General features: G+C 45.3%; 1 protein-coding gene across 4 annotated transcripts in view; it reads right to left on the bottom strand.

The window, feature by feature from the left end:
* Positions 1-363: 363 nt before the first annotated feature.
* The window catches only part of LOC144679076 (uridine phosphorylase 1-like), a 125,789-nt gene continuing 98,969 nt past the window's right edge, over positions 364-27,183 (bottom strand). For all 4 annotated transcript variants that reach the window (XM_078539350.1, XM_078539352.1, XM_078539353.1 and 1 more), the window contains 2 exons: positions 11,627-11,773; positions 364-754 (listed from right to left, as the gene is read on the bottom strand). In XM_078539350.1, coding sequence (XP_078395476.1) covers positions 615-754; positions 11,627-11,773 — 287 coding nt within the window. In that variant the 3' untranslated portion in view covers positions 364-614. The remainder of the gene's footprint in view (positions 755-11,626; positions 11,774-27,183) is intronic.

Genomic DNA, 27,183 nt, shown 5'->3' with positions numbered 1-27,183 from the left:
CAGCACCCAAAGGGCGTTCCAGTGATACGTCACTAAACCTGTGGGCTGCAGTCTTTTTGCCTTTTGTGGACCTCTTCCCTGCAGTAGTCGCGGGCTGGAAGCACTGGACTTTAAATATGGCGCCCAATGTATGAAGTGGTGAGGTGATGGTGTGGCAAGTGACGGAGAGCCCGCCAGCCATCGAAACGGCGAGGTTCCCGGGAATGCATAAATATGGTGGGTTTGGGACAATACGGCGTGAAAACCTGCTATCACGGCTGGCAGGTAAAACTACCACACTTAGTGCAAATCTGGGACAATTCCGCCCATGATTTCTCTACGTAATTAATGTATTGTTTTATACAAAGTGATCACACTAAAGAAGTGGTTTAAATCCCTTTATTCTTCAACATTTAGCCAGGTCAAATATAACTATTTATTTTAGCAAACACCACTGGAGATATCATTACAACTTCCATACTCCTGAACTTCCTTTATGGCTTTCAAAACATACAGAGATAATGCGTAAACATAAGGAAATGCCCATTCCAAATATTTAAAATAATTCAAGTTCTGAAAAATTGAAAAAGTTAAAACAACTTGTCCTTTTCAATGTGATGAATAGACAGACTTGCCTATTTCTTGCAGAATCTTTTCTTTATGTAACAGCCAACTAACTTCTGTGGTCTCTGCTGAAATTCTTCAAGCACTTCATGGGAACTGCCAATCTGATCACCTTGCAGTCGGTCCAGCAGGGTTACGCATACTACTGCACCTGTAGAGAGAAAGTCAAGTTAGGCAGCTAGTAAATTATTCTTTCATTGACACTGATGCCACAGAGCTCCTTGTGCCACAAATCCACTACTAAATGGCTGATGCATAGCAACAGAATTCAATGTGAATTAAGCCAAAACCCCAGATCCACAGCCTGAACTAGCTCTTAATTGTTTTTAAGCTACAAGAATGGCTCGTAGGTGTTGAATTGCACCTCAAAAAACCTCAAATGAGGTCATAGAGTAAATGCATTGCACAGCACTGTGCTGCACCATACAAGATCATCACCACAACATAGAAAGCAGATCAATTTAATGAAGTGCAAATGTGTTCACTTTGGGCATGTGATTGAAATCAGGTGATTTGAAGGATCAAAGCTAAGCAGCAGTGGTTTTGAAAATTAACTTAAGCACACAAGGTCCTTTTAGCTCTTTTAAAGCCAACCAAATTAACAAAATGAGGGATAAAATAAAACGCAGCCCCTAAGTTAGGGTCACTGCAAAACCAAAGGCAAAATTTAAAGGAAACATACAACATCAAACCAAAATGTGATTAAGAGGGTTGATAAAGCACCCCAACTCGGCTTCCGCGCCCGGTGGGCACCGCGGGAGGTCCTTTTAGAGTGGAAAGTTTTAGAAAAAATAGAAGGGAGAGGAGACAGAAGAGTGAAATAAAAACAGAAAATTCTGGAAATATCCAGCAGGTTTGGCAGCATCTGTAGAGATGGAATCAGAGTTAATGGCCAGGATTTTGTCAACAGTAGGTCATTCCCAATATTGTGACCAGAACTGAGCACCACTTCCGCATTCTCTCATAGTCATAGAGGTCTAAAGCACAGAAAAAGGCCCTTCGGCCCATCTAAGGACCAGGCTGCAGCCAAAGTAGAAGTCAGAAGGCGCTACCTCTGGGGGCCAAGCAGCCAGTGCATGGTCATCTGCCTCATCATCCACCTCCGCCAGTATAGTTACACCCACACAGTCTGTGGAGGGTTCGCATGTACGTTTAGGAGCACAATCTGGTGAGCATGCACGGGCATGTCCCAGCAGCTGAGGGAGGATGGGTCCCAGATGATGGGGGGAGCTGCTGGGGATCAGGCCCCTGCTGAGCCTCATGCTGAAGATGAACCTCTGGTCACAGTAACAAAAAGCCTACTCGACATGCAGCAAAGACTTGGAAAATATAGCGGAGATGCCAGCAACTACGTGCAGACTTGCGTGGGGTATGGAGGAATCCATGCACTGAGCACTGCTATGTCCCAGGCAACTGAGCGCATGGCTTCATCCATTGAGAGGTTGGAGACCGCCATGGTGAGCCAGGTTGAGCATTCAATAATGTGCTCTGCCCTGTACTCCATAGCTTTAGCCATGGGCTCAGTGCAATAGTGGCTAGGTGAGAGGGATATGAGCCACCTGGATCTCCCTCCAGGAGCCCCTTCCCCTCAGGGAGACAGGGAGGTGCATTTGCAGACTCAGTGGAGGAGTACATACCAGCTGTCCTGGGGCCTTCATCTCAAGACACCTCAGGGTTAACAGCATTTCCTAATGCCTTCCACCATTGACCCCAACAGCCCCAGGTGGCAAGGCCGAGGGGGACACCCCTGGACTAGTGCAGGAGAACCCCAGTAGGCTGGAGCCCTCAACGTCCCATGCCTTCAGCGGTTGCCCACCACGATCCATCCAAGGCAACAGGCATAACACTTAAACTGCCTCTGCCTCAGCTGCTGATGTCAGGGTAGCACCTAGATGTAGTGATAGGAAAAGAAAATTGAAAAAATATGAGCACTAAAATGGAATGGGTGATTCTTCCAAGTCTGTCTCACTTGTTAAAATAGGCACAATATTAATTGCTTTCTGTAATCATTCATAGTTATTGAGACTTTTGGATTTTTGGGGCCTCTCCCCTGTTTCTGATAATGTGAGGGCTCAAGAGGAGAGAGGGATAGAGACATTCTTCCTGAATGAGATGTGTTTCGTTTTTGTGTGTTCTTTATTGAATATTCATGTGAGCTGTTACTTCTGTGATGATCATTCTGTGGATCATGGCTTTAAATTCAGGCACAGCTGCAACCCCATCTATGCACTCTAGAGGATATTGGCCCACTTAATTCTCAGCGGTTATAAATAAGACAGGTACAGTTATATTCAAAGCACTTGAATAATGGGGCTAGGTTGGCTGTTACATGGATGTACCTGTATCCCTAAGATGTCCTTGGTATCAGCACTCACTAGTGAATGCATGGGAGAGACAAAGCACCGCGCCCCCATTCTACTTTATGTGCCTAAATGTGGCAGGCTATCAGATGCCACATGTTACCCATCGTGCCCTGGAAGCCACTGCTGGCATGGAAATTGAGTGCTGCTGTAACCTTGAGGGCTACTCATGGGATTCTCAACAAATCCATATGGCAGCACGTCTGACAAATCTCGGTGACCATTTCCTGACATCTGGAAGTAGTTTGTTCTTGTCCTCTGGATGTGTTGATGCGCCAGTGCCTGTATTTGCCGATGCCTTCCCTGGATAGCTGCATCTGAAGCAGCCTCGCTCTCTAGTGCTGCCTGTTATTGGCCCTGCAGCCTCTAATGTTGGACTGCAAGAACTCTCCTCCTTCACATCCTCTCCTCCTGCTCCCGAGGTTGCAGGAAAATTGGGTGAATGAGACCCATGGTTATGGTGGTTGGTACACTGTGTGAAGAGCACAGACATGCATGTGAAAGCATGCTCGTCCATGGTTCTCATCAGGGAGTCCCTTTAATTGTGGGCAATGTTGACTCTACCCAAAGGAAACGACCCTCCTCCCAGCGAGTCAAAGATATTGGTGCGTGTTACATTCAAAACCCGATCCTGTATCTTCTAACCTCCCCGTCACCCTCACATTTGCCCTCATCACCTCTGACCCACCCAACATAACTTTCCTCTCCATTACCCTTGAACCTCCCCCGTTACCCTAGGCTCTATTACCATTTCCTTACACATAACATCTCTCTCCTCCATGCCTACAAACGTGACATCCCAATGCCCACTCTGACCCCGAATCCTCCCATTATTCTCCTCCATGCTTTTGTTCGCTCCCATGACCCACCCCATGAGCCCTTCCAATACCCAACCCTGGATCTACCCCCCCCATACCGAGTACAACTTCCCCCTTTGACTGTGACTATTCTCTCCATCACCCAGGACCCTCAATTCGACCCTCAGGACTCCACCATTGATAGCACTACCCCACCCTTTAGGTCCTTCATCCATTTTTCTTTCCTTGCTTGACACACCCATCCTCACCACACCCAGGATGCAGGGCCCCCCTCTTTTCAATACACCCCCTTTCACCCGAACACCACTTTCTGTCTACCCTCCCTTTCCTCCACCAGACCTTCCTGCAGCCAAACACCAAACTCTCAACATCCATCGCCTTGTGCATAGAATTCAACATGGAGAACTGCTTACCTTACTTACAAATGCACTAAGCTGACTAGTGCACATTACCTTCAAATGAACCGGGTGGCACAAGATTCTCGTGTACCACTGACTTTATCCCAAGGGTAGAACTTTATTGAAAACTGTTTCAGGTTAATGAGTATTCATGGCATGCAAATATATTACAAGTACCAACCCACCACAGGCAGGTGCAATTTTCAACACGCCACAAACACATCGCTGACTTATCTCTGCATGTTAACCCGTCACCAGGAAATCAAAATTTCATATCCGCCTAATTAAGTCACCCCTGCATGCCCCGTTTCCTGCTCTTGTGGACTCCATAAAATTCCCCCCATTTTCTCTCCACTGATGCTCCCCAACCTTCAGTAAACTTATTTTGGAATTCCAGCATCTGCAGTATTTTGTTTTTGTATCAGAAGAAGTGAAACTTGGTTTCCTATGATGAAACAAAGAAAGGGAAAGAATGACTGAGGATAGAAATGGATAGAATCAAGATTCAAGGAGCTGGCATGAAATACTACAGTTTAAAACAAATAATTGGAGCAGAGGATAGTTCAGATTCAGTTCTGTATGTGTTGGAGTCCTTGCAAGGTTATACTAAATTATTCATCATGTCAGTGGAGAGAAGGAAGCATCAGCCATGGTTCAGTTGGTAGCACGCTTACCTCTGAGTCACAAGGTGTGGGTTCAAGTTCCACTCCTGGGCTTGAGCACAAAAATCAAGACTGACACCCCAAGGGAGTACTGCACTGTAGGAGGTGCTGTCTTTCTGATGAGCCATTAAACTGAGTCCCCATCTGCCTGTTCAGATGGATATAAAGAATCCCCTGGTACTATTTTTGAAGAACAGAGGAGATATTCTTGGTATCCTGGGCGATTTTCATCCCTTAATCAACATCACAAGAGTAGATTAACTGGTCATTATCACTTTGTTGTTTGTGGGAGTTCACTGTGCACAAATTGGCTGCCCTGTTTCCTATCACTGCAACAGTGACTGCATTTCAAAAGTACTTAATTGGCTGTAAAGTGCTTTGAGATATCTGGTCTATGTAAATGCAATAACTTCAGAGTCCCACATGCACTGCCGGAAAGACCCATTATCCTGACTGCTGTCTTTGGCTGTTCTCCAGTTGAATCTATCAATCAATGAATGATCAAACTGAGAAACATTTTGCCATATGGGAGAAGACAATGTAAATTTGTAAATTTCTGATTAGTTCAGAATTGGGCCGAACTTCAGCTCGAGGCGGGTAGCTCGTGTTGTGAAATTTCCTGGTCCAGTGCATCCTCCTCAAGAAGGCATGATTTTTCACTCTGCGGGGACAGGGGCCCAGCTCCATCCCGCCCCAACCCCTACCCCACCCTCCGACCCTGCAGAGTGAAAATCATGCCATTTGGGCACTTCTGCAGAGGAGGGTGTGCCACACCAAGAAATTTCAGATTGGAGGAGGCCACAGGAGCTGCCGAGTGCTGAGGTGAGCTGGCTGAAAGGTTCATCTCAGTTCTCTGGGACTCTGTCCCAGTTGCTTTTTTTAAAAATTAGGCCCTCTAGCTCTCACCTTTCACACCCCACTTCCCATCCATACCGACTCATTCCAACCCATGCCACCTACACACCCCTCAAAGGCTCCTTATAACCCCGATGTCAACCCATGTCCCACCCATCCTCATGGCCTGATGCCAACTTAGTGCCAACCCATGTCAACTCACAACAACCCCCACCCACAATCCTTTGCCCTTACACCCTCCATGTCAACTCACCCAGTATCCACCAAGGGCAGGCCTCAGCAGCCATGCTTAGATGAAATAAAATAAAGTTCTAAACATATATTAGACTTCACCCCGGTCCTGTCCGCCATTTTTAAGTTCCATGGAGTCTCCAGGACTCCTCGAATCTCGGGCCCATTAACTTGGCTTGCTTAGAACCAAAACTCTTCAGCAGCCTTTTGAAAAAGATAAGCCCACAATTTTCCATCAGAAAGGAGAGTAGAACAAGGAGTTGGTTTGATCCTGTATTTGAAGGCACTTGGAGGAAAAGAATGAGGAAAAGAAACAAAATGCTCCAATGTTTCATTTAATCAGCACCTACGAGGGATAAAACCTGGAGCTTCCTCATCTGCACGATTCCGTACCATTACACGATGTACTTACCTTCTGAGTTATTAGACACGGACTAGGGACTGAATTTTATTCTCTATGGAGTCTTCAAAGGAATAAAACTGTTTTTAGATGTTCACAACATTGATCTGAAATGCATTTTACTGTTCATAATACTCAGAAATACATTCTATGACTGGAATTTTACACTCTTCCCCACCCCCTCAGAAGCAGACTCAGAAACGCAGGGTGTAAAATCAGGTGGAATGGCTGGGGGTGCAGTGCCCATCGCCTTCACACTTCTGCTGGTATTTTACCCTCAGCAGTATAGGTGGAGGGTGGCTTGCTTGCTGTTAGGTCAGTTGAGGCCCTTCAATGAATGGTCACTTTCACTGCTGATAAAACCTGGTGGCATCCTTGTGGGCTCAGGGTGGGAGAGGGGGTCTCTCCTGATCCAGCACTCTGTGGCACACGGAGGGTCCACCATCCCCCTCCTGGTGGCAAGGGCCGTCCCTGCTGGAAGACTCCCTCCTGCCCTAGTCAACGATCTCCAACACCCACCCGCACCCCTTGCTGGGGCCGGCCTGATTGGCCCAGTGATCTCTGACCCCACTCTGGGCCTGCTCTATCATCGCTGGTCCGCGTTGTGCTTCGCTCCCAACAGTGAGCACTGCTTCTGGTGACTCTGCTGAGACTGAAGAGCTGCCGGCCCCCTGAATGGCCAGCAGCTCTTGGACACAGGACATCCTGCCTTAGAGGGGTGGAAGCCACAACTGCAGACAATTAATTACCTGATTCAGGTAAAATTGAATTGTGAAATCCCTTGTTTTGCCCCTGACCTTCTGGCCCGTGGATGGGGCCACCGCCTCCGTGTAAAATTCTAATGACTTGTGACCACTAGCCAAAAACTGGATACTGTGATGTGGCAGGCATTGGCTGAAATTTTGACTAATTGGTAGGATTGGTCAATTGCGAGAAACTAGGGAATTAAAAGCAGCAGTCATCCCAAAACAGCCAGATGGAAAATGCAACAAAATCCAGGGGAAAGGTGAGTTTGGGTGCATGAGGAGATTTGAGTCTCCTAAAAGTGACCTTGTCTCAGAATCCCAATATCATCCGCATTTCACCCAGAACGTTTGAAGATGAGTGGGGAGCGCCTGTGTAGCTGCATTTAAATATTCAAATTGGTGATTAAGTTCTCTTTTAACCAAAGATTTTGGAATTATGTCAACAAACCGGTCTCCCAAGCTATCAGCAACTCACCAGGGTCAACCAGGCAAGTGCACGGTGGGGAATGCTTCTTCAGTGAAACTAACAGACTGGGAAGCCTTTGATCAGTGAAACTGAAGAGCTGCAGCCATGGCCAGATGAGAGACTGCTGTTCAGAGCATTCCTTCTCAGGGAGTGCCTTCACTGGTTGACAGGTGATTGCCAACTTCTAAGTCATTTTACCTGTCTTATGCCTCAGTCAACTTCAGCCGTGCCTCCTTGCTGCTAGCCTTCACCATGGCACAGGAGCAGTTAACGCATCTCCACCTTGCACCTCCGACGAAGAGTAAGAGCAGCAGCAACACCAAAACCAACTGTACCGGTAGGAGACCCACCAGCACTAGCATCAACTGCCTTCTCCTCAGCAAAATGCCACTTCACAGGGCAGAGGGAAGGACACAGAGATCCAGCCCCTAGGAGGCAATGCCCCCACTATAGATTCAAGAGGCAAAGATCAACTCTCTCAACATGTGAGAGCAGCAGAGCCCCAAGAGGTTCAGGTTGGCATGGCAGGTCATTGCTGACAACTGCAACTTCTCAAACAAGACTTCCTTCCCTGTTGAGCAGATGGGCAGACACTGCCAGTGGCCAACAAGGTGCCTGTCACAGGAGGGACACCCCCCCAGCAGTGGTTCTCTGCTACTCCCCAAGGTTCTGCGCTCTCTTGGAAGGAGAGAAAGCAGAACGTTATAAGTGTTAGTAATGGCTTGTGCGAACAGTAGGAAAGGACAGTATTTGTATAGGGTCACTGTGAGGCATAGGTGCAAGAGAGCAATAAGGCAATGGCAATATGAGTGTTGTCTGTTCAGATAGGAATGTGAGCTACCTGGAGAGCATGGAATGAGTGGAGCTACAAGGTGAGTTTTTCCTGAAGGGTGCTGTGCAGGAAAATGCTGGGAAAGTCAGAGAATGGGGCTTGGCACCTAAAAGTGGTATTCACTCACCTTTCCTGCCCTCCTGAGATCCTGGATCCTGTTGGTGCATTGTTTCCAGGTTGGAGCAATCACAGTCCTGCTAACCTCCTCAGCCATTTTCATCTGCACTTGCTTGGTTGGAGAGGCTGTCTTCTTTCTCCTGTCCTTGGCAAATGTCACCTCAATGTAGTCCCTCAGATCCCATAGCAGGACCTCCAGTTGGGAATGAGGGGTTGGGGGTGGGGTGCAGCCTTCTCAGATCTCCTCTCCATTCCTGTGGTTGCTGCAGCCTCAAAAATCCATACCTAGATGAACCACTGTAATCCATGCTGGGGTCCCTTTAATTAGAAAACCTTCCTTGACAGATTCAACTCATCATCATACCCTCCCTAATTAGTTGGGAACCCAGAAGTGGAATATTAATGCTGTAGCTCAGTTAAAGAGCCATGATAAAGCCTGCTCCAGCAACAATTAGGTTCCTGACCTGCTAATGATCCTATTGTTTGGCTAGGGACCGTCAGTTTAAAATTCCACCCCAAGTGTTGGTATAAACTCAATGGTTAGTTTATTATTGGAGGAAAGAAGCATCTACAGAACAGCATGTGAAATTATAAATGGTAGCGAATTTATAACAGAATAGATATAGGTGAAAACACATTTATGGTAAGTTTGATATTTTGTCTCAAGCACTGACTGATTTAGTGAATGGAGGAGTGATTTATTTTTATAGTTTTAGTACTCTAAGGGTAAAATTTTTAGCTCAGTGAGTGGGCAGGTGCGCGCCTGAGTCAACCGAGCGTAAAATGACACCCAATGATATTGGGTCTGCATCCCGACGTTATCGCGCACTCGCATGATATTTTGGTCAGCAGGCGCGCGCCAGAGTTGGCAGCGCGCCCACCACCAATTAAAAGGCCTATTAAGGCCATTAACAAGTTAATTAAAATAAATTTTTCACTGTCCATCTAACCTTAAGGTTGGCGAGCAGGCGAAAAGGCCAAGCAGCCTTTGTACTTTTTTGGAAACCTCATCTACATGCGGGATGGAGTTTCCAAAAGCAAATAAAAAAACTTTATTTTTTCATTAATAACATGTCCCTGCTTATGTGATAGAGTTACATGAGGGGACATGCTTCATTACATTTTTACTTTTTTAATTAAATTTTTTCATATATCTTAATCTCCCTGAGGCAGAATATGTAGCGCGCACTTGCGCAAAGTTTACACTTGCCCTGTTTGCCTTCTTCCCCCCGCCCGCACACGCAGTGCTCAGCGCTGCCGCTCGCGTTTCAGGCTTGGCTGGCCTTAACTGGCCTGCCGCGTCTAATTGCCTTCTGGTTCTGGACCTGATCCCGGGCAGCGGTCAGCTTTCCGACCGCCCCTGCCAAGCCCACACGCCAAGGGCAAAATTTTGCCCTAACAGCTGAAAAGCAAGAGTCTTGGAGCTTTCTACATCCCATTTTCCTTGGGATGGAGAAGTGTTGCCGTCATATAAATGTTATTGGTAAGAATAGTCAACAAAAGTTAGGCTGAATAGTGAGATTATTTTGACTATTATTCTAGTATTGCTAATTTGACCTGTGTTCAAGGATTAATTGACTGGAAATAAGGAGTAAAATTATAGCCAAATGCACAGAAGTGGATTTTTAACCCAGCCCTGTTATTAACATATTATTTCCAGGTTTCTCAACAAATTAAGTTGAGTGGCATGACGACAACCCACATCGGTTGATTTCAACCCCAGTATTTAAAAAGACATTACAAACATGAAATCTGGTGCATTCTAGAGTTGGGAGCATAACACGAGTGATAGAATGGAGTATGCACGCTGAAAGGCTACACCTCCCTGGATGTGATGTTGGGGACTGTAAGGGCCAGCAGGGAGATGCTGTTTCCTACTGTCAGGAGGAAGAAGCCTGTCAGGGAAATCAAAGCATGGCTGTAGGTAGCAGAGGTGGTCAGCAGCAGGGATGTGGTGCCACATTCCTGGATTCAAAACTGAACGTGGTTTAATGACCTAAGCAGAGTGAAAAAGGTGACATAGCACATTCAATTACATTCTGAGGTATGCATCATGCTAACACCACTCCTCACAACTTATCTTGCTGGTGCACCCATCCTTTTCTATCTCTGTACTTCATCGCATCTCCATCTGTCCTTTCACCTCTGACTCTTTATACACTGTCATTCCACTCCCTTATAGTCACCCTTAACAACTGCTCTCCAGCCAGCTGTTTAACATGTGTTATTTCCTTCACTCATAGATCTGTTCTTCCTCTCCTTGCAGAAATACAGAACATAGAGCATGAGGAAGAGGCAGAGAACTGGACCTGCCAGCCAACTCGCAATTGACGGAGGCAGAGGAAGCAACACCGGTCAACAACTGGAATGGAGCCTTGGCATGCTCGGCCGTAGGAGATGGGGGCCTCCAGCTACCTGGTGACAGAATTAAATATCAGAAAGCCATATGGCATACAACACTCAATTACCTTGACTTGACGACAGCAGTGAGTGAAATAAGAACTTGTGCTTAAAACCTAAAACATTCTTACCTTGGCATTTCTCATTCATGTCTTTAATCTCCCACAGGGCTTTCAAGTGTCCCTGCGTACTTCTTTTGCACTTGTATTTTAATCCTTTTGTGCGTTTGTTGGTAAAATCATAAGGCAGAAAGTACCGTCTGAGAGTGTTCCTTGATTGTTGCGAGTGCTTTAATTCTTGTGTCAGTGCATGTAGCTAAATGGTGTTGCCATAGCCACACCCAAGACTAGTCAGCGATTTCTGTTGAACAATACTGAACTGTACTACTTATGATCTAGGAGTGCTGGATACTAACACTGAGTTCCTAAAATAAGAAGTACTCCACCACAAATATCCCTCATTTTAATGAGCCAAGAGAAAAATCAATTTCAATTAGTTTAAATTATGGTTAATGCATTTGACATGAAAGGGAGATCTGCTAATAAATTAAAGACGTTATGAGCAAGTTCCAGATATTAATAACAAGCACATTGTTCTGGATCATTAAAATAGCAACAAACCTGTTGCATAAACTGCATACTTTCAGTTTAGAATGTTACTCAAAATCCACATTAGGGTCAAAGCCGACTCAATTAGTTCAGTACTCTTATGAGAAGTTGTGCACATGCATGTGCTTACCTGGCAGTCCACTTCGGTTGCACATGGCTGCAAATACAGAGGACTCCATTTCAATGTTGCGAACCCCTGCCTCATAGGCACAACGCAAGTAATTCATCTTATCCTCATAGGTATAGTTGCAGAAAGCACCATCCAAACGGGCCTGACCTGCAGGAAGTAAATACATTTCTTAGCACGGACCTCTTCCTCAGCATATCAGTTATGGAACAGGGGTTTTATGAAGGATGTGGTAATGGAGAGATTCAGACTATTTAAATGGAAATAACTAGATTGTAACAGTTCTTGATTCAATCGTGAATATATAATGAAACAGTATGTTCTTTGTCAATGTATAATAGCCATAGTTTTTTTCTGGGTAAAATGTGACTTCAGCTGTGAACAGGATAAAAACATTCATACACATTTAATTATTAGGTTTTGTGCTTCTGAAATGTGCAGGATAACAGACTAATTATCAGGTGCTTAATGTGCAGGTTTGATTTGGTGCTGAAAAATTGGGTATTTTCTTATTGAAAACCATTACAAGCTTATTGTGAAGAATTAGCTTTTGATATATTGAATTATCTCCTCCCTTAAATTGTTGACTGAACATAAACACCATCAAGGGAATATTTTCTCTTAGCTAATAGTTTGCTGTAAGAAGGAGCAGGAATAGGTTATTTGGCCCCTTGAGCCTATCTGCCATTCAATAAGATCACAGCTGATTTGATTGTGGCTTTAACTCCACTTTCCTGCCTCATAACCCCATAACCCTTGACTCCCATAGATCAAAAATCTGTCTAACACAGCCTTGAATATATTCAATGACCCAGCCTCTGCTACTCTCTGGGGTAGAGAATGCCAAAGATTGACCATCCTCAACTCCATCTTAAATGGGAGGCCCCTTGTTTTGAAACTGTGCCCCCTGGTTCTAGATTCCCCCACGAGGGGAATAATTTTCTCAATATCTACCCTGTCAAGCCCCTTCAGGATCTTATACGTTTCAATAAGATCATCCATCGTTTTTCTCAACTCCAATGAGTATAGGTCTAACCTGATAAACCTTTTCTTAAAAGACAACTTCTTCATCCCAGGGATCAACCTAGTCTCAGCCTTCTCTGAACTGACTCCAATGAAAGAATATCCCTCCTTAAATAAGGAGACCAAAACTGAATGCAGAACACCAGAGGCTGAATTTTACTTGTGGGTTGGGGGGAGGGGGTTGTTGGACTGTTCACATTCCCCACACCCCCGTAAGAAAAGTCAAAGGCCACCCCACAGCTATAACATGGGGCTGGGTCAAGGGTGGGCAGGAAGGCAGTGGCTATTCACCTGATATATTTTATGTGCCCCTCCTACCCCGCTGAAAACAAGCCTGGCAGTGGGCCATAAAATCCAGCCCCAGGTGTGGTCTCACCAATGCCCTGTAGTTGTAGCAAGACTTTCCTACTTTTATTCTCCAACCCCTTGCAATAAAAGCCAACATTCTATTTGACTTTCTAATTACTCGCTGTACCTAACTTTTGTATGCTAACTTTTTGTGATTCATGTAAAAGGACACCCAGGTCCCTTTGTACCACAACATTCTGCAGTCTCTCTCCTCTAAAGGACTCTAAAGTATGACTGCAGCAGTAAAAGGAATTAACAACATAGAGGTGGTATTGGTGTAGAAAAGTACATGGCAATGTTTGGTATTCATATCATGGTGGAGGCGGAGGAGAGTATGGTCTGAGAGGGCTTTTTTTTATCAGCTGGTGTATGACACGTGGAAACCTATCATTATGTTTAAAGCTGCCACATCAAATCTGAGAAATCTGCACATATAAATTTCTGTTTACTCAATATGGTGAGCACTCTCTTCCCATAGGGACATGTCCGCTTATTCAAGCCCAGGCTAGCAACAGTTGAGGTTTAGGGATCTTCAAGTGCATGTCGGGGTGCTGCAGGAGTTTAACAAACTAAGAATGCAGAGATGACCAGCGCAGAGTACTGGTCAGCTTCCAGTGCTTGTTTCGCTGTGACCATCACACAATAATATTTATATAGCACCATCCAAATAAAAAAGATGCATTCAAGGTGAACCTAGGTAAGTAAGGCATAAAGGAATAGAAGGATATTTTCATGGAATGAGATGAAGAGGGGTGGGATGGCCAAATGGCCTGTTTTGATATTGCAAAAACATCTGAGAGAGAGGTTTTGAGGGTCTTGAAGGAGGAAAAGGAGGTAGACAAGCAGAAGGGTTTAACAAGGGAATTCCAGAGTGCAGGGCCAGGCATAATGAATTTATGGTTGCCACTAGTGGGGCAAAGGGATTGAGGAAGGAATGCACACAAGACCAGAATCAGAGGTGTGAAGATTCTGGGGCTTGGGATGTTGCACAGATAGGGCATCAAGTTTTCAACAAATTGTAGGTGTTTAGCGGACTGGTAGTCAAACAACAAGTGTGATGAATTGCTAAGACTTGCTGCAAACTAATGTATGGGCAGCATATCTTTGTATGAGCTGATACTACAGAGTGAGGAAGATTGGAAGTCAGCCAAGAAAACAGTGGAAAGTTCAGTCTGAAGTTGATAAAGGTATGGTCGAGGGCTTCAATATCAGATGAACTGAAATGGGAGCTTACGTGAATGATGTTATGGTAGTGGAAGCAGGCAATTTCTATGGAGATGACATACATATGAACAAGGAGTAAGCCATTCAGCCCCTTGAGCCTGCTCTGCCATTTAATAAGGTAATGGCTGATCTGATAGTAACCTGAAATTTGCATCCTACCTACCCCTGATAACCCATCACCCCCTTGCTTACCAAGAATCGATCCACCTCTGCTTTAAAAATACTCAAAAGACTCTGCTTCCACCACCTTTTCAGGAATAGTTCCAAAGACTCATGACCCTCTGAGTGAAAAAATTTTACCTCATCTCTGTTTTAGATGGGCGACCCCTTATTTTTAAACTGTGACCCCAGGTCCAGATTCTTCCACAAGAGGAAACATCCTCTCCACATCCACCCTGTCAAGACCCCTCAGGATCTTATATGGTTCAATCAACTCACCTCTTACTCTTCTAAACTCCAGCAGATACAAGTCTAGTCTATCCAACCTTTCTTCATAAGACAATCCACCCATTCCAGGTATTAGTCTGGTAAACCTCCTCTGAACTGCTTCCAACGCATTTACATCCTTCCTTAAATAAGGTGACAAATACTATACACAATACTCCAAATATGGTCTCACTAATGCCCTGTACAACTGAAACATAACCTCCCTACTTTTGTATTCAATTCCCCTCACAACAAATGATAACATTCTATTAGCTTTCCTAATTACTTGCTGTACTTGTAAACCAACCTTTTGTGATTCATGCACTAGGACCCCCAGATCTCTCTGCACCTCAGAGCTCTGCAATCTAGATAATTTAGATTATTTAGATATTATGCATCTTTTATTCTTCCTGCCAAAATGGACAATTTCACATTTTCCCACATTATACTCCATTTGCCAGATCTTTGTCCACTCACTTACCCTATTTATATCATTTTGTAGCCTCCTTACGTCCTCATCACAACTTACTTTCCTGACTATCTTTGTGTCGTCAGCAAATTTGGCAACCATCCCTTCAATCCCTTCATCCAAGTGATTTACACAAATTGTAAACAGTTGAGGTCCCAGCACCGATCCCTGTGGCACACCACTCATTATATCTTGCCAATCTGAGAAAGACCCATTTATGCCTATTCTCTGCTTCCTGTTAGCCAGCCAATCTTCTATCCATGCCAATATGTTACCCCCCTATACCATGAGCTTTTATTTTCCGCAATAATCTTTGATGTGGCTCTTTATCAAATGTCTTCTGGAAATCTAACTACAGTACATCCATCGATTCCTCTTTATCCACAGCACATGTTGCTTCCTCAAAGAACTCCAATAAGTTGGTTAAACACAATTTGTTTCACAAAACCACGTTGACTCTGCCTAATTTTCTTAAATTTTTCTAAGTGCCCTGCTACAACTTTGTTAATAATAGCTTCTAAGATTCTCCCTATGATGGATGTTAAGCTAACTAGCCTATAGTTTCCCGCTTTCTGTCTCCCCTACTCCTTTTTGAATAAGGGAGTTACATTTAGTACCTTCCAATCTAATGAGACCTTCCCCAAATCTAGGGAGTTTTGGAAAATTGAACCAATGCATCAGCTATCTCATTAGACACTTCTTTTAAGACCCTAGGATGAAGTCCATCAGGACAGAGGCTCTTGTCAGCCCGCAGCTCCAACAATTTACTCAGTACCACTTCTCTGGTGACTAATTTTCCTGACTTCCTTCCGCCCGCCGACAATTAAGAATGCATATAAAGGCCATTAAAGAATTAATTAACTTAAATTTTTCGCTGCCCGCCCAACCTTACAGTTGGGGGCAGGCGAAAAGGCCAAGCGGCCTTTGCACTTTTTAGGAAATCTCATCCATGGGCAGGTTGAGGTTTCCAACAATAAATAAAAATATAAAAAATTTTACATCTCATTCATAACATGTCCCTGCTCATGTGACAGTCACGAGGGGGCATGTTTTTAACATTTAAAATTTAGTTATTTTCGTTTTTCAGAACATGCGCAAAGTTCCCCGCTCCCCCCACCCACCCTGCATGGCAGCACTGAATGCCGCAGCATGCGTTGGCGTGAAACTAAATTAACCTGCCAGCGTGAAATCATGGTCCTGTCCCAATCGCGGACAGCGGTCGGCTTCTTGACCTGACACATGTAGGCCAAGCCTGCCTGAAAAGGGCAAAATTCTGCCCCTAGTGTCATGGCCAGCATTTATCCCTCAATCAACATCACAGATTATCCAATTACTATCACATTGCTGTTTGTGGGAGTTTGCTGTGAGCAAATTGGGTGCCGCGTTTCTTACATATATTGACTACATTTCGAAAGTACTTCATTGGCTATAAAGTTTCTTTCATGGGATGTGGGCATCACAGGCAAGACCAACATTTGTTACCCATCCCTAATTACCCTTGAGAAGGTGGTGGTGGTACATCACCATCTTGAAACACTGTAATTGATCTGGCTTGACTTTTTTGTAGCAGTCTGGTACAACTGAGTGGCTTGCTAGGTCATTTCAAAGGGCAGTTAAGAATGAACCACGTTGCCGTGGATCGGCGGTCACATGTAGGCCAGACCAGTTAAGGAGAGCAGTTTTCCTTCCCTAAAGGACATTAGTGAACCAGATGGGTTTTTACGTCAATCAATGATAGTTTCAAGATCATCATTACTGAGACTAGCTTTCAATTCCAAATGTATTAACTGAATTTGAATTCTACCAGTTGCCATGCTCACCATATCCCCAGGACATGAGCCTGAGCCCCTGGATTACTAGTCCTGTGACATTACCATTACACCACCATCATCCAAAGAGCTTTGGGATGTTATTTGGTTACAAACGGACCTATGTAAATGCAAGTTTTTCTTTTTTCTCTTTAAGGACTTTGGACAGGAAAGGAGGTTGGAGATGGGGTAGTAGTTTTCAAGGGCCGTGGAATTGAGGGTACATTTTTTGGAGAGGATGTGTTCATGGGGCTGAGTGGCTTACTCCTGTTCCTACTTCTAATCCTCAGTTTTGAAAGGGTGCGGGATAGAATCTGAAGAGATGGAACCATTTACAATGTCAACTAGTAAGGGGCCAGGAAGGGAAGTTGGGTGGTTAGTAGTTTAATAGGAATGAGGTCAAGGTCAGTGAGATGGGTGAGAAATTGAACACTACAAACTAGATCACTCATTGAAAATGAGAAAGGCCTTTACCTCTCTCAGTATTGAAGATTTGTGGCCAAGTTAAAGCTAGCATTTCCCAAAATCTCCACCACAAGAATGCATTAACAATTTAACAGCACTCTTGAATGAATACATTCGAGATCCCGCCTTGAGCTATGCAAAGCCTTAATATTGCACTTGGAGGCATCCACTCTATATTTCAGCTGTTAGCCTATTTTTCAAGATGGTGAGTAAAGTGTGCTAAAGTCATTCACATGACCTATTGAGTCGAATCTTCCGGGAGGCATTCAAGAGGGCATTGTTTCTATTTAAATAATCATCCAATGTGCAAAGTTATGGAGAAAAGGCAGGAGATTGGCACTAAGTTAAAATGCTCAGAGAGCTGGTGCAGACACGATGGGCAGAATGGCCTCCTTTTACACCGTAACAATTCTGTGATTCTGAGTTGAATGAAGCGGTTGTGAGGTAGAGCTGGATGTTGTCAGTGTACATGTGGAAAGTAATGCTGTGTTTTCAGATGATGTTGTTAAGGGGCAGCATGTAGATGAAAAATGAAGAAGGGCCTAGGTGAGATCCACAGGGAGCACCAGAGATAGTGGCGTGGGAGCAGGAGGAGAAACCATTGAAAGTGATACTCTGGCTATGATAAGAATGAAAACAGGCGAGTACAATTCCACCCAGATGGAGGGCAGTAGAGAGGCTGGAGGAGGATGGTGTTGTCAACTGTTGGCAAAGGCTGCAGCTAGGTAAAGAAGGGCAAAGAGGGATCACTTATCTTTGTCACAGTCACAGAGGTCGTCATTTGTATTTTGATAAGAGCTGCTTCAGTACTGTGGCAGGGGTGGAAACCTGACTGAAGTGATTCAAACATGGAGTTCCAGGAAAGATACGCATGTATATGAGAGGCAACACACACTCAAAGACTTTGCAGAGGAAAGGGAGGTTGGAGATGCGGCAGAAATTTACAGGAAGGGTGGGGTCAAGGGTTGCTTTCTATTGAGGGGTCAGCTAATGTCAGCAGATTTAAAGGAAAGAGGGTAGCACCTGAAGAGAGAACCAGTTAACAATATCAGCTAACATGGAGACCGGGAGAAGCTGGGTGGTCAGCACTGTAATGGGAATAGGGTCAAGCAAGCAGGAGGTGGGTTTCAGGGACAAGAGCTCAGAGAGAACATTAGGGGTGATAGCAAAACTAGGGAAAGATGAGGAAGTTTGGTCAGTGGGCTAGTGGAGGGAAGGCAGCAGCAGCAGCTGCTGGTTGGATGATCTCATTGTGAAATCCAACGCAAAGATCAGAGAGCTGGAGCTGTAAAACAAGCAATGTTTTCTCTGGGGCTTAGCTGTTTCAACAAGTAATGGATGTCTGGGCTCTCAGCCAAGCCTCATTATGTATGCTTGGCAGAGAACCCAGACATCCATTACACTTGTTGAATCACTTGCACCCCAGAGAAAACTTTGCTTGATCGACAGCTCAGGCTCTCTGATATTTGCAGTCAATTTCACAATATTTATTTACATAAGGTTAAGTGGTCTCATGGGTTTGTGGTTTTTGTTATTGACGCTTTAAAGGGTCTGGATGATTGACTTTTTTATTGCCTTCTAAGTGAAATTACTTTATTTTTTAGCATAGTGGAAAGTTATGAATGAATTACTTGTGTTAAATCTCTTTTTTACACATCCTTTTGTCAATATAGAGTTCACTGGTCCTATACAGTGTATGTTGGGTCAATGGGCATGGAAGTGCCATAACTTGGACTTGGGGGTATGAAAGGTCATAGGAGGGTGGGTGGAAGGGCATAGCTTGGCATCAGGTCTAAGGGGCCATGGGGGTCAGTGGGGCATGAGGTGACATGGATGGGGCACGAGGAGTGTTTGGAGGGGGAAGGGGTTTGAGGGGTAAGGGCTGAAGTGCCTGTTTTTATTACAACTGGGACAAAGTCCCACTGCACTGAGGTGGGCCTTTTAAACAGCCCACCTCCACACCTGGCAGACCTCTGTGGCTGCCTCCAAACTTTTTCCTGGGTCAGCTGGCCCAATTCCAGCCCACACCTGCACCCCCACCAGCAATGAAAATCCCAGCTTTGTGGGCACTTTCAAGCACTTTCTCCTGAGGCAAGTGGGCTGAGCCCGGAATTTTCCTGACTCCCACTACCTGTCTGAAGGATGGAAGTTCAGGCCAAAATCTCAATCTCAGTTCGATTCATACCTTAGGTCTCAAAAGAGGAAAATACTGACTTCTAATCCAATGTCACAGTGATTCACAAAAGTGCAGATGTTTCTGCCTCTACATCACTGTGAACTCAAAAAAACCTGGAGCACTGGACTTTGTGACAACATAGAAAAATATCAAACACCTCATGCCCGAAAGGCTTTGATTATTACTGGATGACAAGCTTTTATTGAATACATTCTGCGATCTCCAATAGATTCTTCATTATTGCTCTAATAATAATAATAATAATAATAATAATAATAATAATAATGGTAGATTGTCTATCTAGGAATCAAGAAATACTCAGTAGAAGAGGTTTTCCACCCACGATGACTGACAGGGCCCTCAACCGTGTCCGGCCCATCTCCCGCGCATCCGCCCTCACACCTTCCTCTCCCTCCCAGAACCATGATAGGGTCCCCCTTGTCCTCACTTATCACCCCACCAGCCTCCACATTCAAAGGATCATCCTCTGCCATTTCCGCCAACTCCAGCATGATGCCACCACCAAACACATCTTCCCTTCACCCCCCCTGGCGGCATTCTGCAGGGATCGTACCCTCCGGGACACCCTGGTCCACTCCTCCATCACCCCCTACACCTCAACCCCTCCCACGGCACCTTCCCATGCAACCACAGAAGGTGCAACACCTGCCCCTTTACTTCTCCTCTCCTCACTGTCCAAGGGCCCAAACACTCCTTTCAAGTGAAGCAGCATTTCACTTGCACTTCCCTCAATTTAGTCTACTGCATTCGTTGCTCCCAATGCGGTTTCCTCTACATTGGAGAGACCAAACGCAGACTGGGTGACCACTTTGCAGAACACCTTCGGTCTGTCCGCAAGCATGACCCAGACCTCCCTGTCGCTTGCCATTTCAACACTCCACCCTGCTCTCATGCCCACATGTCTGTCCTTGGCTTGCTGCATTGTTCCAGTGAAGCTCAATGCAAACTGGAGGACCAGCACCTCATCTTCCGACTAGGCACTTTACAGCCTTCCGGACTGAATATTGAGTTCAACAATTTTAGATCATGAACTCTCTCCTCCATCCCCACCCACTTTCCGATTCCCCCCTTTTTTTTCCAATAATTTATATATATTTTTCTTTTCCCACCTATTTCCATTATTTTTAAATGTATTTCTATCCATTGTTTTATCTCTACCTTTTAGCCTATTTTGATCCCTTCCCTTCACCCCACCCCACCCCCACTAGGGCTATCTGTACCTTGCATGTACTGCTTTCTACCCTTAATTAGCACATTCCTTAGATAATATCACCACCTTCAACACCTCTTTGTCCTTTTGTCTATGACATCTTTTGGCTATCTCCACCTATCACTGGCCCTCTATCCAGCTCTACCCCGCCCCTTAAACCAGCTTATATTTCACCTCTTCTCTATTTTTACTTAGTTCTGTTGAAGAGTCACACGGACTGGAAACGTTAACTGTGTTCCTCTCTGCAGATGCTGCCAGGCCTGCTGAGTTTTTCCAGGTATTTTTATTTTTGTTTTGGAAGTTGAGTGTTTAGTACTACAAGACCGAATTATGCGTTTTCCTTTTGCAGGGGTGCCACAGGTAGATGAGCCAGATGAACTCACCAAGAGCTCCTGCAGAATTCTCTGAGGATGAGAGTGTACAAATCTCAGAGCGGACAATGTCTTTCCCTGCTGCAAGCACCAGCACAAAGAATCACCTTGGTGGATAGACACTTGCGATTTGGCTCTGGGTCACCCTCTGGTGAGCATTTCTCTGAACAGCAGAAGCAGATGACAGAGGCTGTGACAGCTGAACCCGCTGACTGAAGGAAGACAGACTCATGCTGCCCCCAGGCTGATGATGGGCCTCTGATGAGGGCCACACCAGTGTTATAGAGACAGACAGACGGGAGAATCCAGCAGAACTGTCTGAGACTTCTGAGGCGACATGGATGGGCAATTGGAGGAGCCCATCAAGGCCATGACCTCTGCCATGTCTCAGGTAAGCAAGTGCATTGCTCCCTCCATGGTGAGGGTGGTATCACGTCATGGAGAGGCAGATCCAGGAGATTACTCAGTGAGTGCCTGGTGTTTGTGTGAACCTGCAGAAATTCGCTGTCGTTTTGAACTCACTGAAGCAGTGGGCCAGTGAGAGGTGAACTTCTCTTCAGGAGCACCTCCATCCGCAGAAAGCAAGTAGGTGCTATCCTGCACTGGGATGACTGAGAAGCTGCAACCTGACAAACTCAAAAGTTCCTCTCATGGCATTTTGAGGATTGGCAGGAGTTCCCTAGTCCCTCTGCAAGTGACTTGAACTCCTCGAGCAGCAGCAGTTGCAGATGAGGCTTCTGCACTGCTGAGAAGCCCCCTACTTGACCTGGGCCCTCCGTGCCTTCAGCAGCCGGAGGACGTCCACCATGGTCATCAAAACCACAGGGCACAGATCAGCAGCCTGCCTCCAAATCATCTGCAGATGTTGGGGATGTACACATCATCAGAGCACTTGCAAAATTTTCAAGGGTGCATAAGCACACCAATGTGGCACTGGGGTGTTGTTGCTCTGTTACGATAATGTTGTTTGTGTACTATTGAACTGTGCTTCTTATTTCAATATTGTTTGCTGTAATTATTGGGGGCTTACTGATGATGGGCATGCTGAAAGTTGGAGGATGATCGTCATGTGTGCAAGGGGCATATTGTCTTTTTTTTCTGATGCGGGTGTGCAGTACTTCACAAGATATGGAAAGCCTACTTGAGCTATTTAATTGAAGAGATTTCAATGGCCAGAGGAGAAGGAAGGTGAGTGGCTGCCCCTCGTTGGAAATGAAGGAGGATAGGTTTTCTCTAGCTAATGATATGTGACACACTCACTGGATCATATTGCAGAGCTCCCCCTGACTGGTCAAGAACAGATGAGTTCTGATGAAAGGTCGCAGACCTTTGTTAACGTTAACTCTGTTTCTCTTTCAACAGATAATGCCTGACCTGCTGAGTAATCCGAGCATTTTCTGTTTTTATTTCAGGTTGCCAGCAGTTTTAGTATTCTGCTTTTCCATTAACTATGGACATCACTTGTTTCTGAAATAGGAATTGATAAATTTGAAAGGGAAAATTTACCTGAAGTTTAAAAGGATAATGAAATTTTAATTAAAAGAGAGGAAGATTCCTGTGTGTCAAGGAAGAAAGGTTTTTCTGGGATAACAAAATTCATCATTGACAAGACTTGCTAATCCAATAATGCTACTCTTTGGACTTAGGATCATTTAAAATGGACTCGGACACAACATAGCAGGTTATTTCTGGGAAATAAAAGTTCATCTAAAACAAACAAAATGTGTTAATGACTTGGACCAAGTGGGAACATTTGATCTGTTTTAAAGGTATTATGAGAATATTGACAGCAAAGTTTCTCCAGGAACAATGAGATAGAATGGTAGTTAGTAGGATGCTCCACTTAGGATGTAAAATAGAAATAGGAAAATCACATTACCAAACAGAATTTTCCTAACATTCTATAGCAAGTCAGAAAAGTGTAGAGTTAAGCAATGACTTGATAGCTTTCTCTTGGAGAGGTCTGTGTCCATACTCACAAACTTTAATAAAATAACCTGGCCACTACCTGAGACATCGGTCTATAGGAGGAGATGAAAACAGATCTCAAATCACCACCATCCCACCCCTCAAGCCCTGATATTTTGGCGAGATCACCTGAAAGCCCAAGAATGGTCTGCATTGCAAAGCATGTGGCATGATACTGGGATACTGCTGTGTGCGCGCAACTGCAATTCATTATGCATGAAGCAAATAACATGTGAAAAGGCATGGTGATGTACTGAAGAATGGAACTCAGACATGCTCCATCATTGACAACCTGTTCTTTTCACCTCTTCTCTAACAATAATTAGTTTTTGCAATAACAAGGCCACTTGTAATGCTGCACCTGCCAAAATTCAGCAGACAGTGCACAGCCTGCATTTTAAAAGAAAAGTAGCTCTAAAAAAAGCTTAGGGTTTTTTGACTCTTGCAATGCTTGATCCTTCAAAATATCCTCATAAGCACATATTCTTACATCAAGTTGAACACTAGCAGTCTGGGAAAAAAACAGGCATCTTGCAGAGCAATCAGACACTTTCAAGTTGTGTAAATGAATTCTGGATACTTGCTCATTTTGCACAGGAATTACCACCTAAAATACTAATCTTCAGATGATGAATAATGAATTGATTTACTGGAATATTGGAGGTAACATGTCTCTTAGGCCTTGATTTCTTATTCAGGTGGGATCTATGCCTTATGTCCATTATCTGAACTATGCAAGTCTACTTTAAGCTATGGTACTAGAACACTGTTTAAAAATAAGGGGTCGCTCATTTAAGACAGAGATGAGGAGATATTTTTTCTCTGAGGGTCATGAGTCTTTGGAACTCTCTGCTTCCACTGCCTTTTGAGGAAGAGTCTTTGAATATTTTTAAGGCAGAGGTGGATAGATTCTTGATAAGCAAGAGCGTGAAAGGTTATCGGGGGTCGGCGGGAGGTTACAATCAGATCATCCATGGTCTTATTGAATGGCAGAGCAAGCTTGATGGGCCGAGTGGCCTATTCCTGCTCCTAATTCATATATTCATACTCATAACAAAAACAATTAAATCTAGATTAAATAGGTAGCGAACGAGTTGGCCAAAGCAAGTATATAATAGCAATGTTTTGCAATAACCATGGCCAGCCTGGTTATTACATTCCACAGCCGAAATTTCTATATCCTACGCCAAAAGACCATACATCAAATTATATTTGAAGTGCCATGATCACACTCCTCTGGTGGGTCTACATGGTTAGCCATTGAGTACTGTGAAAGACAAACCAGGAAGTTATAAGAAGCAATCTCTAGTTTTCAAAGGCAGCAATAGGAACAGTAAAATTTGCACCAACTCACTCTAGTTTAGGGAAGAGGACTCTAGTTCCCAATCATCGTCCAGCAATCTTTGCTGGAAGTACTTGTGTACATACGGGGTGGGAAATGATTGAAGAAGTTTGCTGCCACTCCCATTTAAAGACCACATGTAAATATTGGCTGCTAAGGCTAAGCAATGAAGGGTGACCAGTTTCCAGGGAACCGTATGCAGCAGGGAGTCAACACCATCGGGACAGCAGGGGAGAAAATTGGATGAGAACTAAATGCAGTGCTCAAACACAAAAAGAAGCTCAGCTGGTTCTACCGTTCAATGGCTGGTATTTTCCATGCCTGATCGCAATGGGTGTGTTCAGTGGTGAGATCGGAGAATCTTGAGAGAAGGTCCTAGTCACGTTTCCCGGCTACGTAAATCCAGGACACGATTGCCGCCTCTCCCCATCAATTGCGGGCCGTGTTTCCTGCCGTCGCATGTCAGGAGCTTAATTTTAATAAATTTGCATCTCATTATTGTGGCCACACGTCAGAATCTTTCCGCCACGTCAAACTTAAACCCCACATCAGCATGATTTCACGATGGCATGATTTATAACTGTCTTTAAAATGCGTGCACCTGGCAACCTCAATTTCGAGGGGAACTCGAAGGACTGTGGGGCAAGAGCAACAGTGCAAGGGGAGAAGGGATCATCAGGGGCGAGGGCAACAGTGCAAAGGGGGAGAAGGTAACCTCAGGACAAGGGCTACTGTGCTGGTGAGGCTGGTGGGGCGGGGTGGGACATGGAAGCACCGACTGAAGTTGGAGCACCAGCACATGTGTGGGGGTGGGGGGAGGGGATGGGGTGTAGGGGAAAGAGAACGGCTGGGGTAATGGCAAAAAGAGTCAAAGATGAGCACCCCACCACAGCTGAGAGCATTTAACTTCTACTATTAACCCTTCATGCACACACTTTAAACTTGAATGAATGCTATGGTGCTGCAGAGCAAGCCTGAGGATCCTGTTGGGAAAGGTGGTGCAAGCAAACCGCGAAACCTTGAGTCCAGGTTGGGAAAACGTCTGCGCCTGAGACGAGAGTTCAGAATGCAGTTGAGAGTGGCCGAAGCTGCTGCCACTGGGTTAGGTGGTGTGGGGTGGTGCTGGGTGTGGGCATGGTGAGCCATCATGCGCACTAAACACTGGGCATCCATGTGGTGGTCAGGACTCTCCGACATGTGTTAAGGGGCCTTGAGAAGCAGCTGCAGGCAGTGACTTGACCAAGAGTGATCCTTGGGAGACCCTTGCGTTTCTCTCTTTGATACTGCAGTGAGCAGACCATCAGGAACATGGAGTCTGGTGATGTCACTGTCTGCCTGATTGCTTATAGGCAAGAGAGGAGGAGGAGAAGAATGCGACGGAGGCGCCTGGCTCACCAAAGGTAGGAGCAGAACCTTGAAGACCAAGGGGTGACACGGCCTCCTCCGCACACAGAGGATGAACCCCACAGAGCCGTTGTTCATAGGTGCATCACTAGACCCAGGACACAGACAGCGGATGTGCTACCTGCAGATGAGCAAGAACCAGTATCACCGATGCCTGTGCATGTCAAGGGGACTGTTCACGCATATATGTCACCTTCTACAGGATTTGGCACCACGGGGACTCAGAGGGCATCCAATGCCAGTGGCAGTTAAGTTACCGCCACGTTCAATTTCTATTGCAGTGGTTCCTTCCAGGGCTCCATCTTTGCAGGAGCGCACAAGCTTCCAACTACAAATGTACCCAGGAGGGCACAGATGCCTTTTTTGCCAATGCACACAACTTTGTCAATTTCGAGAGGGATCAGGCAAGCCAGGAAGCAAGAACGCTGGGATTTCCTGAGATTTCCCGATTCCCACAAAAGCAGGGTACCACTGACTGCACTCACGTGGCTCTTAAATTGCCTTGGCTTCCGCCTTCTCAATGTACATCTAGTCTGCCACCATAACAAATAGATCACGCAGGTGTGTGCAAGATACACCCTCAAAAGATCTCGGATCCCTGAAATCTTCCAGGGACCACACAGGATGCAAGGTTGGCTTCTTGGGGACAAGGGCCACCCACAAAGGATGTAGCTGATAAGGCCCATGCGGCAGCCTCAAATTCCTGGTGAGAGAAGGTACAACGAGCCGCAACCCGGGGTTTGGTTGAGCACACTATTGGCATCCTGAAAATGAAGTCCCGATGCTTGGACAGATCTGGTGGAGCACTGTAGCACCCCAGAGGGTGTCGTGCATCATAGTGGCTTGCCACACGCTACACAACCTGGCGATGCAAAGGAGGGAGGACCTGGATGATGAGGAGATGCAAGAGATGCTCCTCCGATGAGGTGGAAGTCGAAGGGGACGAGGGTGATGAGGCCCTGGAAGGCGAGGGTGAAGGCGATGAGGCCAGGCGAGGCAGGCGTAGTTGTGAGGCCCTCATTGCCACAAGATTCCAGGAAGATGATGATGAGAGGCAGTGAGGACACTCCCGAGATCTTCACATTGCATCTGGGAACGTCTGATGCCTGTCTGGCTGAGGGCAGCGCACATATGCTCTGTGAAGAGGCTCATATCATCAAGACATTGCTGAGAAACAGCAGCCACATGGACTTGACCAAGGCAACTTGATCCTTTGGCAGGGTTCGTCACCTGTTCCCTCCAGCACTACACCGTCTGTCAGGAATGATATTGAAATGGGGTGGCATCCCCACCTCAAAGGTGCTG

Source organism: Cetorhinus maximus, chromosome 3, assembly GCF_964194155.1.
Source record: "Cetorhinus maximus chromosome 3, sCetMax3.hap1.1, whole genome shotgun sequence".
Classification (NCBI taxonomy): Eukaryota; Metazoa; Chordata; class Chondrichthyes; order Lamniformes; family Cetorhinidae; genus Cetorhinus; species Cetorhinus maximus.
Note: the sequence above shows the minus strand (reverse complement) of the source record. Positions and strands in the feature narration are given on the sequence as shown.